A 19,364-nucleotide genomic window follows, 5' to 3' on the forward strand; every position below is an offset into this window, starting at 1 on the left:
ATCACTTACATGAAGTTGTTTCCACGCGATCTTGTGTACTAACGAATTTGTTAGGAAAAAAAAAGTGGCACTATTTTAAAGATTAAACTTTTATCTTTAAATTGATACCAAATTCATTTAAATCACACCAGTATTAAAAAAGATATCCCGGCTGATGTGAAGAAGTAACGAAAAAGACACGTATGAACTGTTTGATACGTCGCGAGTTGCGGCCTATTTACCCCCTATAAAAGCACGCGTTTTCGGATTTTTGCTTTCACACGTTTATTCATACACATCTCCGCTTCTTTTGACACTTTACCTGCGATTCTACACCTTCAGAAGCAGCACAAATCGTTGCACTATTGCAAGAAGGGCTCAGCCAGCGGGCTGTCGCACGTCAGCGCCACATAAGCCAGTCCTGGGTTTCGAAACTTTTAAGACGCTTTCGGGAGACTGGTGGCTTTATCCCGAGACCAAGTTCTGAACAGCGCCGGCGCACATCGCAGAGGGAAGACCGTATTTTCATGTCAACCTCTCTATGAAATCGTCATTTGACTGGAAACTACGTCCAGCAAGAGCTCAGAAATATTCATAGGATAGTTGTTAGCGAGTAGACAGTTTGTCTAGGACATAAGCAATAGAATTTAACTCCAAAAAGGCCTGCCACAGGCTCGAAACTGACGGCAGGTCACCGATAAGCACGCTTTCAATTTGCTCGTACACATCTCGATGTTAAGTCGAGCAAGCCACCCCCATAAGCCACTGTTTCAGCGAACCAGCACTGCACAAATCGCTCCTCAGGCCGCCTATAAACCCGACCTCTTCGACTGCTGCCTTGCAAACACAGTTTGCATTCATCGGAGAACAGAACTCGCCTCCATTACTCGCCTTCCCATCGAGATGTGTACGAGCAAATTGAAAGGGTGCTTATCGGTGACCTGCCGTCAGTTTCGAGCCTGTGGCAGGCCTTTTTGGAGTCAAATTCTATTGCTTATATCTTAGACGAACTGTCCACTCGCTAACAGCCATCTTACGAACATTTCTGAGCTCTTGATGGACATCGATTCCAGTCAAATGACAATTTCATAAGAGAGGTTGACATGAAAAAACGGTCTTCCCTCTGCGATATGCACCGGCGCTGTTCAGAACTTGGTCTCGGGATAAAGCCACTAGTCTCCCGAAAGCATCTTGAAACTTTCGAAACCCAGGACTGGCTTATGTGGCGCTGACGTGCGACAGCCCGCTGGCTGAGCATTTCTTGCAATAGTGCAACGATTTGTGCTGCTTCTGAAGATGTAGAATCCCAGATAGTGTCAAAAGAAGCGGAGATGTGTATGAATCAACGTGTGAAAGCAAAAATCTAAAAACGCGTGCTTTTATAGGGGGTAAATAGGCCGCAAGTGCCGCAACTCGCGACGTATCAAACAATTCATACATGTCTTTTTCGTTACTTCTTCACATCATCTGGGATATCTTTTTAAATACTGGTGTGATTTAAATGAATTTGGTATCAATTTAAAGATAAAAGTTTAATCTTTAAAATGGTGGCACTTTTTTTGTTCCTAACAAATTCGTTAGTACACAAGTTCGCGTGGAAACAACTTCATGTAAGGTAAACGGCTACTAGTTCGNGTCAGGTCTGGTGGCCCCCAGAATTTTCGGGTTACCGATTCGAAGATGAAAGATGTACGAATCAGCTATAATGATACCAATCGTACCCCCCCCGTATCATAATCTTTGTCATGCAGATGCGTGAGTACTAATTTGCGCGACTTGTGTCACCCCCTGATGCCTGGCACCCGGGGCGGACCGCCCCCACCGCCCCCCCCTTACGCCGCTACTGTCCCGGGGGAAAGTTAAACTGTCATTGGACTCGCAACGGAATTAATTAAAAGAACATACGAGTAGGAGGAGTTCAAAATTAAGGTTCGACATCCCTTCATTGCAAAGCGGATGACAGGTGACAAAAAAGAGGTTTTTAATAAAAAAATGATCGTAGGTCGATCTGCCCCGCCGGCAGTGGGGCGCGCTTCCAGTTGGCCCCCGACCTGGGGCGCGCGCGATCCGCCTCGCGCCGGTTCGCGTCGCTATTCTCGGCGCCCGCGCAGGTGTCGCAACCGTTGACCAGCTTTGAGCTGGCATTCCATCATTGTGATGTCAAAAGGCGACCACGGGCTGGAAGACGTAGCGTGGGCCTCCTGCTAGGACCGACGATCTGGTAAAGGTCGCGGGAGGAGCCTGGATGCAGGCAGGACCGTTCATTGTGGAAAACCTTGGGAGAGGCCTTTGTCCAGCAGTAGACGTCATTTGGCTGAAACGAACGAATGATGTCAAAGGGAACTACTGGCGGGACTACCGTCATGTGAATTACTTACTTGACTTAAGGTCCCTAGATGGGGCAGAGGGCGTCCACAACAGTCCTCCATCGCGCTCGGTCTTGAGCTTCGCGTTTGATCTCGCTCCAAGTCTTGCCAATCTTCTTCGGCAAGACCGTCATGTGAATAATATAATTGATATTAGGGGCAGTTTCGGTTATGGTCATATTTTTTTTTCCTAATAGGGAAGTATGTAAAGCAAAAGAGAATTACAAAATTGTATGAAATAGGTAATTTAAATTTTACTAAAGTGGCAAAAGATACAGTGGCCACAAAGGGAGACTCCCTAATGCAGATTTTTTTAAAAGAATATTAGTAAAATTCAAATACACAAAATATTAAGCTTAATATACAAATAGTCCTTTTAACCCCTCATGGTAAGCTACAATAAGTATGCTTGTTGTGGTGGCAGGTTCACCACAATATAGTCCGCGGGCGCGGCAGGTATTGAACCCGCGTTCCTCGGATCTTTTGTTTTGACCCCACACCGATCGCCGCGACACCAATGGGCTATTTAAAAACATCATGTTTTTCGCGTAGTAGATCAACACTTACTCGTAAAGTAGGACATACTCGTATGTATACGAGTACTAAACAATTACTTAATTATGTAGACGTCCTGTTATGTCCCATGCCCATAAGTCCAATGGCAAGTACGAGTAATAATATGTAAAGTACCTAATTGGGTGTAGTATGTACGTGAATCAAACTTAAAAGTAAGAATAGTTGGTGCCTTCTTGGAATTGGTTATAATAATAATGTTCTTTTATCTAGACTTATTTTGAAGATAATTCCAGAGCTAAATAAAAATCTCTTTATGGTTCACATGTCAATCAGTATTGGGCTAATACCTACAGAGCCCTGCTGGCCACATCATGTGTTGAATAAATAATAAGTAATTGCAGTTCCCACCCACATGTGCAGATTAAAAAAGATTATTAATTATTTGCACATTAAGCTATTATAAATCACTAAAGAATGCAATCTGATCAAGTTTCTTCTAATAATATATCTAAATGTAGTAGGAGTGACAAATAAAATAAGTAAGTAAGTACCCATGTATAAGGTTTATGTTTCTAACAGTAGTTTTTGAATTTTTTAGTTCCTAACCTAACCAAAACACGCTTGCTCACCTGTACCTACTTTACTTCGTTGGTTCCATTATTTCCAATCAGAAACAAGCGTAAGCTATCTTCTATATCTTCATTTTAGAGCGGAAAATGAGTCAAAGTCGCAGGCGCAGCGTCACATACGCTGCATGAACAACACCTCTGATAAAAGCAGTAACAAAACAATTAGCTATCTATTACATCCTGTGTATTATTTAAACTAATTAAGGAAAATTCGATCAATGACGATTGTTTTTTGTGCCGAATTGTAAGTAGTAAGTGATCGCAATGATTCAGTGTAAATATGACAATTAATTTACGCCAAATAATGGTATAACTAATCGTACGAGTATTAGCTATTTCTGTGATGTCACAAATCAGTAAAACCCATCGCCGTTAATGAGTAATTTTATGAGTAGAATTCACGAAGAAACTAAGCAACATTCGCAGTAGGTACAGCTTTTTTTAATCCTTAAATACATTTTACACTGCGACTCTAGTCCCAAACTAAGCAAAGTTTGTACTATGGGTACTACACAACGGATATACCTAAACATACTAAAATACTTACATATTATACATACTTAGTAACACACAGTCCCGTCACAGAAATTAAAATTCATCATTTCAATTTCTGCCCGGCCGGGAATCGAAGCCGGGACCTCTCGGCATAGTAGTCTGTTCTGAACCACTACACCAAACGGCCGACGTTAAAAGTAGACTCCCCGCAGACTGCAGACTTTCAACTGGCCGATAATTGCCGACAGCTTGGTCGGCTTCTAATTAGTATGAGGAATCTTCCGCTACCAATTCGGTGTATGCGGAGCTCAGATCATAGAACTATGATCTGAGGCGGAGCCACTTCCATACATGTTAATACTGATTCAGCGCGACCAAACTATCAGCCGCCAAAAAATCTATAGTCTGCGGTGTGTCTTAAACCGTATTCTTAGCCGAGCCCGTAAGTAGCACCTTAGACATTAATGAAAGAAAGAAAGAAAAAATGTTTATTTGGCACCAAATTACATGCATAAAATAATGATAAAAGTTATGATGATGAGAGAAAGGTTTCAGTAGTTTCAGAAGAAAAACATAGAATAGTTTTTATCCCGGCTTTTGAAAGGTGAAAGGGGTACTATAATGCAGCAAGAACCTACTTAAGCTAAATTGAAAATTCATTGACTACGTTTCCTTTGGCCATAATATGCAAACAAAACCCATAAATACCTAGATGTTTTAATTATAGGTATGTATGTATACTTACGAGCAAAAATATGGAATCACCCCCTTGTGTTTTGTAGAGAGCGAACTTAAGAACTGAATGACTATGTATGTATGTATCTGTGGTATTAATTTAAAGTTTATAAAATTACCTTTAAAATGGTGCCATTTTTATTTGCCTTCTATTAGTTTTTGTGATCACTCGAAACAAATAGGGTGATTCCATATTTTTGCTCGTGAGTGTAGTTTGTAGAAGGTTCTTACACTAAGAAAAATTATGAAAATTACGCAGTCAGGAATAATTTTTTTTTTCTTTTTTTTTCTTTTTTTTTAAAAAGATTATTAGTAATTTGTTATTACACAAATTACTAATACTCCCGCTAGCCCCTCGTACTAAGCTAAATATGCTTGTGTCACGAGTGAGCTCACCACAATAGTCGAGCGGCGGCGGGGACCGAACCCGCGTTCCCCGGATCACGAGTCGGCCAGTCCGACCCCTTCACCGTTCGGCTATCGTGGCTTCTAATGTTGGATGTGACAGTAGGTCGTTTGATGAATTTACTTGACATAAATGAGTGGGTATGAGATCAATATGAAAACAGGAGTGGGTCTAGCTAGACAAAGTGCATTATACAAAGCACATTATAATCGCAAAACAGTCGAAGAATGGTCGAAAGGCCTTTTTTTGTATGGAGTTTTGACGGATTCGATTTTCGATTCGATCAAAAAGTGCAACTTGTCTAGGGGGGCAGGAGTGTCCGTTGGTTATCAGCTCCCAGGTGGGTAGGCGCAAATCAAGCTGACCCTACGACTAACTCTATATTTCAACTATCTACCAGAAAACATTGCAGTGAATAAATAATGAGGAAGAGCTAAGATTAATAATGAGCTGCATTACGTTAGATTCCTTTTTTTTTCAGAATTATATTTATGGTAAGTAGTAGGTAGACGACTTCGTCTACTTTAATTGACTTCGGTTTTTTGCAATATAACTTTCTAAACATGATAAAATTTACGAAAAAAATAAATACTTATAAGTAGGCTATTAGATTTGAAGTAAAGGTAGGTACCTACTTATTAATTTGAAAAGACAACTTTAAATTTTTTACACAATAGTTATTCCTTCTTTGTGTGAACAAACTAAGCACAATATTTGGCACCTTAAGTTCGTTCCATCAAGTAAGTAAGTCTACCCACATAGTTTCTGAGAAAATTTGTTTGTAAATGGCAGACAGTCATGCAGTCAGTTATGTAATATTTTTAATGAGAACACCCCAAATTCAATAACTAGGTGAGTACGCTGATTGTGGTACCTGTGGATCTGCCTTGCACCCTCGCGACGGGAGGCTGCGCGCGCGCCGGCCGCAGCGCGCATAAAAGTGGTTGCGCAGGCGCGCGCGCTCATTCGCTCCGCCGCACACACGCCGGCCCCGCGTCACCGCACTCACTCGCGAGCCGCGAACTTTGACTTGACGTGACGTGAACTGACCAGTGCACCATGCCGAAGAACATCCTCGCCGAGATGGGCTCCCAAGTGGGGCTCACCCCTGCACGACAAAACAAAAAGGTTAGTCTCATTATATTTTTTGCCAACCGCGAATTTCCCCAAAAATCCAGAAATGGTTTTATAACATGGAATCAATGCTGGCGTATAAATAGTTCAAAATAAACCATGAGCCAAATGAATGGTCTCGGCGATCACGGTCGGCCCGAAATATCCCTACACGTCACGGTAGTACAATGTCAATAGCGCACCGATACGCGGTGATTGCGGGAATCGTTTTCGCGCAGACTTGTAAAAAGTGTTGGCGAGGAGCAGCGATAGTTACCGAAATACCCCAGGGTCAGAAAACGCCATGGAGCCCGCGCGAGACCGCGTGTTGGCCCCGAGCCAGCGATTTCCTATTTGACTGTACTTTTTCACGATGTTATTTAACACCAGAACGCATTTTAATGGCAGTAACAAAACAGCTGAAAACAATTTGTAAAATAATGAAAGCACTTCCGCGTACGCATCTTCCATTATTTAAGCGGGTTTTCTATTTCAATTCTAATCCAAAATCCATCCGTCAACTGTCAAATTTCAATATGTTTTGGTCAAAATATCTGCAGTTTTCGATGTTTTTAAATTTTCATGTTTTTATAAGACTATTTAAACAATATTAAAATGTAAACGCAACGAAAATTGTGGATAGTTAATCTAAAACTGAATATAATTTGACAGTTGAAATCCGGATTTGGACAAGGATGGGAAGCGGGCGTTAGTTTCTGAGAGAAACGAGATTTCTTATTATTGTGTAGCTACATACTAAGTACCTAATCTTGAAAATACTTAGTTGATAATCTTAATTTAATCAATTGACAATCAATTGTCTTGTAGAACGATGACAGTACTTTGACAAATAATTAATTATGCAAGCCAAGACTTTAAAACATTTAGGAAATGTATGCACTTTAATCGTGACTTTTGTAGGAAGTTATAAATTAATGAATAAAGAAGATAATCACTTTATCCAATGCATAAATTATGCACAAAACCAGTTCTTATTTATTTTACTTCCTTAAAATACGTAGGTACTTATTCAATGCATTGTTGAAACTGGTGGTAACCGCCTCTTTTCAATAGCAAATCTTTTATTGTTTACAGTTATAATAAACAAGATTGATACATAGTATTCGGAAATTGACTATCCATGAATATCAATAAAAAGACAAATTATGCAAAGCTTGATTGATTGTGTTAAGTTCTTTCTTAATGTCAATGGCATCCACCACACAACCTTCAGAACGTTGATTCATTTTAAAATTAACAGAGGGAGGCCATTACAGATTTTCCAGTCGGCACTCGTGCCTATATCGTATTGATTTTTTATTGAATTACAACTTTAATGCATATAAAACGAGGTTCAAAAGGTGAATTTAATAACATAGTGCATTTTGCCTCAGTTAACCTTTGGGTTTAGGAAAAATTATCATCAAATTTGGAATTTGTCGAGACAAATCATCACGAAAATCCTGCAATTTAACTTACATTCAACGTATGAGTAGATTATTTTACAACTATAATTACATATCGAGCGACTAAGTAACTAATTGTTTACACCTACAATTTTAATTGATTTGTCACATACCTACGAGTAGGTACCTACTTGCGGTCCTAACATTGTCACTGTGTACGTTTCCTAACAGGGAAAACCCGTCCAAAATATTTGTCAAGAAAAAAACGTAACGTTTTCTAACGTTTAATTAAAATACCTAATTTTAAACATGAGTTTACCTTTAAAAGGCTTTATGGCAGGATTTATCTTCAAAATGTTATTATATTTTATTGAAATATGAAAAGCAAGTCGATGTTATGCACAAGTAACTTTAAGTTTACACAGCTACACAAATGAACACTGAAAGTTGAATATTAAATCCAGTTGATTGCGTAGTATGTACCTACCTGCTAGACTACAACGTCTACAATAATGCCAGCTATGGTTGTGGATTCGAATCTCCGCTTCGTGCAAACGAGGGCATATCAAGCTAAAAAGATGCTTTAACCTTTGTTGTACTTGTAACAGGTGCTATTTTGCAACAGAAATGTATAAATCTGATGTGCTTCTGACTGCACATATGAGATAATTGGTTTGTGCTTTTGGACACCCAGACTTCAAGTCTTTTTGTCGGTCGGTCGAGCTGATCAATGAACATGTAGTACAGGATATGAAGTTTCGGTTTTGGATACGGTTACGGATATTAGAATAATATTTTACCAGTTTCGGTTACGGTTACGGACACGAAATCATTTCGGATTATCAGAAAGTTTCGGAGAATTTCCGTTACAGATATTAGAATTTTTAAAATGTAAAATTCAAATAGTAAGATGCTCAAAGATGCTACGCGTACCGCATAGCCACTTTATGTACTATGACGGCACCTATGATAAAAGGTAAAACAGGCGGGGATAGGTATTAGGTAGAGCCAGGGAATCCCAGACAAGTAACAAATATTAAAATTTAGATTACGTCTTTATATGAAACTGTCCGAAACTTTTGAATCGGTTTCAGTAACGGTTACGGATATTTTTTATTTCGGATATCTGATAGTTTCGGTTACGGTTACGGATATCCATAACATCCCTGATGTAGTATGAAAATATGCACTTGATAGACCGATTTAGAACCTGTCGGTCAATTTCTTATAAAAATTACAAGCCGACCAAGCTATAGTCCGCGAGTCTTAGAGGAATACGAGTATATTAACTAGCTAGATAGAGGAAAATAGTCAAATACCTAGTTATATTCTGCATACTGTGGGTCACGGCCGCCCGGACCGCTTGCGCGGGCGCACCTCGCTGACACCGTTTTGGATTCGCACAGCCCCAACTTTTATCTAGTTTTGTCTATAAAAGCTTTTTATTGCGTCCTATAATTTTTATATTATACACTCTGTAGAAGTGCTACAGTGCCTTTTATTCATGTGTAAATGAAAAATAGTCTACCTATGGTAGGTACTTTATTTTGAACTTGAGGCCGCCCGCGACTTCGTACGCGCGGATCCCATTTTACCCCCCTTAGGGGTGGCTTTCTTAGCAGATGCCTACGTCATAACATCTACCTGCATGCCAAATTTCAGTCCGATCCATCCAGTGGTTTGGGCTGTGCGTTGATAGATCACTATGTCAGTCAGTCAATCAGTCAGTGAGTCAGTCAGTCAGTCAGTCACCTTTGAGTTATACAATTAGATAAGTAGGTATTTAATAAACATCTAGGACATCATTTTATTAAGTAGAAGTGCTATTTTTATCTCTTTTATGCTTATATCATATTGAAAACATTTTATCATTATGGCAAAAAAATGGTTTACGAGTATTTATTTATGAAATTCAGGGAAAATATTCCCTCCCTCGAGCTATTTCTTCTTCTGTATACACAGGTTACTCCAGGTCATTGCTTTTGTTCTTTTTCAACGTAAACGCAAAAAAATCACTGAAATATTTCAAATTACACAACTGGATATTTTCAGCCATCTCGGAATATGTGATATATTTATTCCAATTTGCAAACTATGGGGAAACGCTACAATAATAAACATTCTTTGTATAAAATGAAATGCTTGTTTTTGCTGTTAATTTTAAGTGTACCTATTCTGCAAAACGGTGCTACTAGCAAGTGCTTTTTTTAATAAATTAATAATTTTATAGGAAGTAGACAAATTACTTATTATTTTATGTTATACAAATGACTGTTTACTTAAGGCAAATGAGTTTATTGCGGTTTGAAATGGCTAAATAGCCTGATTATATTATCAATTTACCGCCTTAAATTTTCCCAATTAACCCATAATTATCTTATCGATCAAAGCCTCTTTGAGTGTTTTTGCTACTTACCCAGTTGTTGGTTGAAATGGCAGCGAATACTTAAAGCTTTAATCCCTTACACGTGTGTTGAAACCTAGTTAAAAAAAAGTAATGTTTTTAGTATGGAAATGTCATTTGAAACTACAGTTCAACAAGCGGTTAACTTTTTATTTGTAAGGGAGATAATGTGTGTTGGCCTCGAAAAAGTTTTTTTTAAATCGTCCGAATGGAAGCTCTGCAGGCACTATAAACACGTCTGCAATGTCTGATATTTCATGATCTCATTGCTTAATTTAAACAATTAACATGTTGCTGAGCTAAATCTAAGTTTTACCGAGTTTTAGATGGTAAAACTTAGAAATTAACGATGATCTGACAGTTAGAGGTAAGATAGCCAGTTCCTCCGTGGTTGAGGATTCCGGGTGAAGCCTGATCATCACTTACCATCAGGTGAGATACAGGCCAAGAGCTTCCTCGTTGTGGATTAAAAAAAAATTCACCATAGCATGGGCTTTCACAGTGACAGATAAGTAGGTATACAAGTAATACTTATGTAGATATGCCACTTGTAGGTACAAAAAATTTTACCCATTAAAAAAATTAAGGAAAAATGATTCTGATTGAGTATTTTTTAAAGTGTTGTTTCGATAATGATATACCTAATGATTCATTAAGTGCGAGCGCTGGAAGTGGCGGCGCTAATCACCGGCGCAGAATTGCATCAGCGATGCCGCTGTCACTCCTCAGGGCCGCGGAACGTGATAAAATCACTGTGAATTTTTAAAATAACCCACTTTGTCTATGAAAAATACAAACATTTATGATCTGAAAACCTTGTTTTAAAACCTTTGGGTAAATATTCTTTTAATTTTAACCACGCCGATTTTCCATAAACTTAAAATTACTAATCAATAACAACGGTTATTTCCGTTAGAACTTCGAATCAGTTATATTTCGTCTACATATTGACAATTGTATTGCACCTATTGAATTAAAAGCATTCGTGACATTAGGTAGTCGCAAAACTGACCTACTTACCCTCCGAGCAAGTGTAAAACTACATATTCAGTCGAGTTCCTACCTATTAATAAAGTTTTTTACATTCATAACTTTACATAGTGCATGTGCTTGTGCATTGTGGACTTTTCACCTGCGGCGCGCGCGCATACTGCCAAATAACATTAAATACTACATCGCTTAATGTATGGCGTTATTTTTGGCGTCCCGTGCTTACGGCGCCACGTGATTGGGAATGTTTCCTAGTATCAGACATCTTTAGTAATTACTATAATTAGAATAGCTTTTGGCTCGCCGCTGGCAGTGATTTTTGTCACAGTTACACCTACTAGTTTGCCGACTGACGGAATGTAAATATACTCGTAAATAAACGGCGTGCCAAACTCGAATGGTGCGCGTCGGTTTGGTGTTCAGTCATGATTTATGCGAAAATCTGTTCTTAATAAATGTCACTTGTTTGTATAGGCTGGTCAATAATAGAAACACTTTATGGGATTTGAAGTTAGCAATTCACAAAAAGATATGATGATAAAATACTAATGCTTTAATATAATTTACTTAGACACCATTTCAAATAATACCAACACTCATGCGCACATCGACCGCGCCTTCAATTAGCACCGTCGAGTCAGTAAGCGGTGCAGTGTTTGTTACTTAACCATTTTTAAGTGTTAAACCATGTTTAATACCTAAATGCATTATAAACTTTTTGCTAAAATTACCTTCAATAACATACCGTGTCCTTTATAAACCGGTCAAGCTTTGTTCATGTCCAGATCATTCTCATCGCGTCATGACTTCCAAATACCTTAAGTATGTGATTTTAGAAAAATCGATTTGATATAATATTACTTTTGCAAAAGTTTTCTTGTCAGAATTTAGTAAGAAATAGCGTGAAGATATCCATTACTTAAACATTTTCTTACAAAACAGCACCAACAGTGTAAAAGCGCATTTTGAAAGCTTATTTGCAGAAAAAATAACTTATATGACTTTACATTTGGTGATTAGCTTCATGTTGTACTAGATCTACATTAAAAACCTTTTGTACCCTAACCATCAAAGTGCCAAACGCCAAACAAGCGCTGATTTTCAGCGAAAAATTGCTGTAACTGAAAGAGGGATTTACGTCTTTTTCTAAATCTGAAGTAGTGAACCCAGGCTGAGTTGCACCATCTTACTTTAACTTTAACAAACGTCAAAAATCAACTCCATAGAAAAAGGACCGCTTATCGTTATAGTTACGTTTAGTAAGCTGGTGCAACTCAGCCTTATTATAGATGTAAAATAGAGACAAGTTTTTGTTACTTGTTCTTAATTTTTCAAACCTCTCTTTTTCAAAAGGATGTTTCTGGAAAGAGGTGATTGGCATACGGCCTTTAAGCAACCCACGCGTATGCGCTTGCACCAGTGTCAACATCATTCGATAAGTTCATTTTCCCTGTTAAACTTATTTCTCACATGGAATATCCTCAATTAGCAATTTGATTATTTGGGGTTTCTTTTTCATATCAAACGTTACTATGATTAGATGATTCATTCTGGCGAAAATTTACACAAAGGTTTCCGTTTAAAAAAGTCCTATTGACTCGAGTAAGAATTGAAAATTTTAAAATCACAACAACAGACAAGATACCAACGTAAAAATATTAATGAAATATCCAATAAAGTTCCTCATAAAATTATGCCTTTTCAGCATTTTCCATTCACGTTGCATGGCAGCCGTCTGCGTGTCATTTTACTGAGAACAATACCGGATGAATATTGATATTGAATACATCATTATAGTCTTTTTCACGTAAGATGATCCGTATGACACTTCAAGGTTATCCATTTTACGCATACTACATATGCAGAATATTTTTGAAAAAATATTTGTATTTTATTAGCAATATAATAAAAATAAATTAACTACTTGTCTTGAAATATATAGTAAAATCTGAGTCTATTGATTATATTTTAATTAAATAAGATGTAAAAATATTTTTTATTTCATGTACGCAATGTGTGAAACGGAATAGATTTAGTGCTGGGGTATTTCTTGTATGATAAAATCGATTATTTCCGCGGTTCATTAATCGATTGCAGTGAATACTTAGTTATTAAAAACATCACAAAAATCAACTATATTTTTCGATTATTGACTTTAATAAACGCATTGAAAATAAATTAATAGTTTTTAATTTAAAGAAACAGAACCAGTACTTTTTAGGAANGACTCACGAAATAGCGTACATATTATTTTTCGGGTGTCCCCTATTTCGTGACACTACCGATTCAAGGATATTATGGATAACATTTTGATGCTTGGTTTTTAAATAATTATTTATGATAATTTAAATGTAAGTTATGAAACAAATAATGCATTTATTTAAGTTTCTCATGACCTAAATTCGGTATATGTTTCGTTCACTAGAATTTATATGACACGAGTTTGAAGTTCACATATATGACCAATTTTAAGATAAATTAGCATAAGTAGTACCAGCATAATTTTGGTTTTATTTCGATTTGTTTTATTTATCTTTGTTTATTTGTATTGTATATGGGATAGATAATAGTTAATTGACACATTTTGACAATAATCCATGAATTTTACTTGGGGAATTTGGAATAATCAGTATCACGAAACAAGGAACCGTATTATTGTTACTTTTTTCCAAGTTCGTGATATACAGGGTGTTAGGTAAATGGGTATATGAGCCGACACTAGCCCATGTTAACATGGTCATATAAATGGTATGGTGAAGTCAGAAAATTGATATCTTCATTTTAATTATTTAAATTTTGATACAAATCGGATTTTATAAAATTTATTTTGTATGAAAATTTAAAAAAATAAAATGATGATATCAAATTTCTGACTTCACCATACCATTTATATGACCGTGGTAACATGGGCTAGTGTCGGCTCATATACCCATTTACCTAACACCCTGTATAAATGTATGGTGTTTGGTACTTTTATGACACACACCATCAAAGAAATCGACATATTTTTTAGTTTTTAATACTTACCTACCTAAGAAATTAATTAATTACTTACTTTTTATTATGAGTCATTGTCGTATCTGGGGTTATTTTCAGGAGGGGGGCTACCCTCACTTGAAACAGCTCCAGGGGTGGGATTATGGGGAGAAGGGGGGGGTTACAAATCAAAATTTTATGGGTACGAAGGGGGGGGGGGGGGNTGAATATTATCAATAAAAAATTGTTACAATAATATTTGTAATTAAAAAAAACATGTTTTTTGTTAAATAACACCTATACAAAATATTTCTCTAAAAGTAGGTTTTACTAACTCTTCGAAAAAAATCGATTGATAAATCGCTATGGTTTAGTTATGTGACATCTCTAAATCTTTCAAACTCGAAACGTCATACGGATCATCTTAGGTGAAAAAGACTATAATTAAAAATACTTTCGTAGCTCGTGTCAGTAGCTTATCATGCAGTACCCATCAATTGTGTTGGTTGCGAACTGAACATGAACTACCATTTTTGATAACTTGAATAAATAGATTAAGGGGTTAAGTCAATGTCTAAGAAGCTCAGTTCTGAGTAGTCGTCCGGCAAGCGAAGAATCATGGGTTTGATTCCCGCCTTAGGCGATTCGCTTTAGGCGAACGCTAAACTTATAAATGTCTATAGTTATTACACCGACACACGCCTAGATCCTTTCCTTTGCCAATATTACCGGACTTGGTTTATGTAATGCTCGATTGTATCTATAATTTCTCGCACGTGTCTCGCGGCAACGTGTCAACAAAGACGGATCATGTCGCGCGACAATGCAACGGTCGTTGTGCAACAATAAGATAATTTGAGATTCAGTTCTAATTTTCTAAAGGATACGATGGTCAGAGTTAACATTTTCGTTTCAGCCAAATGACGTCTACAGCTGGACAAAGGCCTCCCCTAAGGGTTTCCACAACGACGGTCTTGCGCCGCCCGCATCCAGGCGCCTCCCGCTACCTTCACCATAACGCCCCCACCTAATGGGGGGTCTGCCCATACTACGTCTTACCGCCGTAACCACTAACATTTTAAAACATGACTATTTAAGTGTTCTAACGTTTTGCAGTTTCGTTTTAATGTGAATTGGTAAACTCGCTTAAAACCCCTCAATTTCAAGAAGTAGCAGAAAAATCGAAGAATTCACAATTCGTAACAGTAGAATAACCTAAAAACTACAATCAATTTAGAATAACTGCATGTCTAGTTACGTCAGGGAAAATATAAACGATCGCTTCACATGCGGGGCCTGTGATCTACGTCAGAATCTTGTTAAGGAAAATATATGTGCTACAATTCTGAAGGGAAACAATGAATAGTAACACTTAAGATCGGTTTTAGTATCCTCAACTACCCATCCACATTATTGGGTTAGATACTGTATGCAAGCATTTATAAAAACTCTAATAAGTATCTATTTATGAAGAGAAGACATGAAAATCTAAAGTTGCAGGTAAAACTTGTTTTTGACACACAAAATCCGTCTAATTTGTAGGAAAAATTAATCATGTTATGTGAATAACATGTTTTACATTATGTTCAAGTTAATAAAAATGGATGCAAATCTAACTTGTTTAATGACTAGTAATAAATATGTAGAATGATTGTATTTTTTAATAAAAAAATACTTAAACGATTTACCATGTTACATAAAGTAAAATGTTATGTAAATCCTATGAGACAGTTGGTGAATATTTGCCAACGTCTTACTACGTTGCTGCGCGAATGTTTACCTGCTGTGCGAATTGGCTTTGCGATTTGTCAAATACAAATAATGGAAAAGGACAAAAACACGAAAAAATATTGTAGCAGTCAACCTCGACCGAAGGTTGATGATTTATTTGTGTGATTTTCCAAAAATATGTCCAAAGATGTAATAAATTTAACAAATAGGCTTTAGGAAACAATATTAAAGTAAAAACCACCATAACTTTCAAGAGATTTAACATTTTTGACCACTTATTAAGTTTTTGGAAAACCAAAATGTGCGCGTTGATGTCTTTTCTAAACTTAGATGACAGATGACAATCGTTTTACCAAAAATAGAAATTCTTTGTTTGCAGGTTGTTGTTGATGCCTTTTGTTTTTTTTCAACCGACTTCAAAAAAGGAGGAGGTTATCAATTCGACCCGTATGTTTTTTTTTCTATGTTTGTTACGCGATAACTCCGCCAATTAGGAACCGATTTGAACAAATCTTTTTTCGGCGTATAGGTAATACCTCAAGGGTGGTCCCATTTAAATTTAATAATAGAAAAAACAACCCCCAAGGGTGGAAAATTGGGGATGAACTTTTTTATACGCAATATCTCCGCCGATTATAAATCAATTTGAACGATTATTTTTTTGTTGAATAGGTATTATCAAAAGGGTGGTTTCATGCGAATTTGAAGAAAATATTTCACCCCCAAGGCTGGAAAATTGGGGTTGAACTTTTTTATACGCAATATTTTTAATTTTTAGTTTTTTTTTGTGTTCACGCATTTGAAGTCGGTTTTATTTTTTTAAAAAGTTTATTATTTGTTTTTAAACATTGATAAGACATTATTTTTATGTAAAGTTAAAACTTTGGTATTGTTTCATATTATCCTATTATTGCCTTTATTAATTTACAAACAAAATCATTAAAAAATGGGCATTGTGTTTTGTACTCGTATTTTTTTTATTCAAGTAGGTACATGTAAAGAAAATTAAATGCAAATCGTTGAATATCTAAGAATTAATTAAAATAAGTGCTCTAAATCCAAAATTAAATACATAATTTATATTGTCTTGTAATGTACTTTAATCACACCACGTTCCCAGTTAAATTAGTTTATTACAACTTTAACCGTCTATTAATTGAACCAATACCAACGCTCTGAAGTTCATTTTAAAGTAATTAGAGTGCCTATACTTTTTGTCCAATCAATATAGTGAATGGCAGGGCAGTGATTGTCATTGGCCGCGCCGGCCTTGATCTTGAAGCTGAGTTCGACTCACGCGCACGCTCTCACGTTGCTACCGCGCACACACTGTTGTAGGAAATTAAAAACTGAGAGAGAACCTACCAAAGTAAATCTCTTTACTCAAGACTTTGACTCTTTAAGGTTCGGCCAAACCAACGCGATCAACCGGCGTGCAGCGATGGCGATCAATGCATTTAGGTCTGGTCGCCATCGCTGCACGCCGGCTGATCGCGGTGTGATCGCGTTGGTTTGTCCGAACCCTTACTTTACGGTGAGAGTAACATAAGAAAAGTGTAGCCAAAACAGAAAAGCTCTGTATTTCACCAGATGGAAAGTGATGATCACCGAATGTAGAAACGAACTTTATCTATAAATAAAAAATTGTCAACCGCTAGCAATCTTACCTCCAACTGCTGAAATGCAGCAATGATGGTGTGGTGGTCAGTGGTGGTTAATACGAAAATACGTTGAGGTTATTATTTTATTAATTGAGAATCTATAAATTACCTAGTTCACAATGTAAACTGTCATAATATTATCCAAAATGTCATATTGATTATGAATGTACATCATAATCGCCTAAGCAGCTAATGAATGAAGTTCTATACAATTTGCCGGCAAGTGCCTCAGTGTAGAAGCAGCCTATGCTCCAATTGTGCGCACGCACAGGCGGTCTAGTCGGACGCGGTGCAAATTGCAATCGACACTGACCTTTGAATGCTACTATTGGTGCACATCGTGATTCAACAGCTCGTTATACAGCATGCATCGAAATAAACGGTAGCTGCATGATAGAAGATACCGCGCCGTATAAATTGAATTTGTTTCTACTCTATTGGAAATTAAAATCTTAAAGATTTTTCTCAGCAGCCAGGGGGATCTTATTTCAAGACAGGCAGTAGGTAGTCATAAACAAGCCTTTCTTGCTTTCCATACAGAAATACATTTTAAAACACAATGGATTATAAGCTCTACTTTTTTACAACATTCTCGGTCAGGTTTCGACATGGGTGAAGCAAACATTATGGCTGGCTCTCACTCTCAAGTACAGGGGCTGAGCGCAGAGCATCAAAGTTTTGGAGGTTTCAAAACACTGCATACTGTTTAACAGATACAGTTGAAACCCGAAAAAACAGTTCTGTTCGTACGTCATATCAGTTACATCATGTTAGGTACGCGTAGGTATGACCTAAATACTAATATTACTCATGAGTAACCGCAAGTTTTAGGAATTTTACGTCGTTTGTAATGTTAGGTACGTTTTATTCTACATTCAGGCCTAAGTGCAGGCCAAGGCATGATGGCTCTGCGCGTGTCCATTGTAACGTCGCGCACGCGCGGCGATCAGCTGATTTCAAATCAAAACACTCGTTTTATAATAGTTTCCGCTTTGCTAACAATTTTGCGTTAAATTGTCATAACTCATAACTAGCACAGTTATGCAAATCAGGGCTAAATATTGTCATAGTTTTGTAGTAAAGCTAGCAGCATTAGTAACTAAGTCTTCATGTTTGAAAATATTGATAGATGACTAGTAACAAAGGAACCACTTCGTGTGAAGTAGTTTACAAGTTCAATCTTTATTAACCTTATTCTAAAGCAAGTACTTTTCGTTACTATACGTGTAATAACAACAAAAAGTGTGAACGAGTAGTAGGTATAAGTTAGTGATCTATTTCATTTCATGGTCACATGCTCGAGTATTGATTCTAAAGTTAACATTGAATATAACATTGCACCAGTAGCTCGTGTATGCTAAGCGCGGCCTGCGCCGGCGCCGAAGGATAACCGCTTCGGTTCCGCGTGCCCCGGGCTGACAATCATTGCTTTGCTTTTGCACTCAATCGCTCTTATGGATCGATTCGATCACGTTTTGGCGAAACTACTTCATTAAACTTGATCATATCTGATAGTCTACTTCAGATGGATTAAAGCAGTGACGAAATTGGAATGGACATGCGTTTTTGGTTGAATATTGCTAAAGGAGCCCCAAGCGGACCGTGGGATAACATAGTAATAAAATACTTTACATTTCAAAAGAAAAACATAGTTAATTTTAATTGAGCTTAGGCGAATGAAAACATGAAAAATTTAGTTAGGTATAAAGTTTGAAGACATAATCTAAGAAGGAAAAATATTAAATATGTGCATCACAAAGTCGTATTGTTGAAGTTGTTGTCAATTAAACAAAATGAGGTAGGTAATTTTAAAACATGTTTTTTACACTCATCTCGGAGGTTTCCTCATCTTAATGAAAAATCTCAGAAATTTAGTATCTTCCGGGATATTACCCACATTTGTCTTTGTGTAAGTATCATAATATCTTTAATAAGATAAATCATAATGACTATGAAC

The 19,364-nt window shown here is 37.1% G+C and overlaps 1 protein-coding gene across 1 annotated transcript in view; it reads left to right on the forward strand.

Annotated features, from left to right (window-relative positions):
- Window positions 1-6,005: 6,005 nt before the first annotated feature.
- LOC114355953 (proton-coupled amino acid transporter-like protein CG1139) overlaps window positions 6,006-19,364 on the forward strand; it is a 66,051-nt gene continuing 52,692 nt past the window's right edge. Inside the window, exon 1 of the mRNA XM_028309006.1 lies at window positions 6,006-6,254. Coding sequence (XP_028164807.1) covers window positions 6,186-6,254 — 69 coding nt within the window. The 5' untranslated portion in view covers window positions 6,006-6,185. The remainder of the gene's footprint in view (window positions 6,255-19,364) is intronic.

This window comes from Ostrinia furnacalis, unplaced genomic scaffold (assembly GCF_004193835.3).
Source record: "Ostrinia furnacalis isolate ACB-3 unplaced genomic scaffold, ASM419383v2 OfSCF0208, whole genome shotgun sequence".
NCBI lineage: Eukaryota > Metazoa > Arthropoda > Insecta > Lepidoptera > Crambidae > Ostrinia > Ostrinia furnacalis.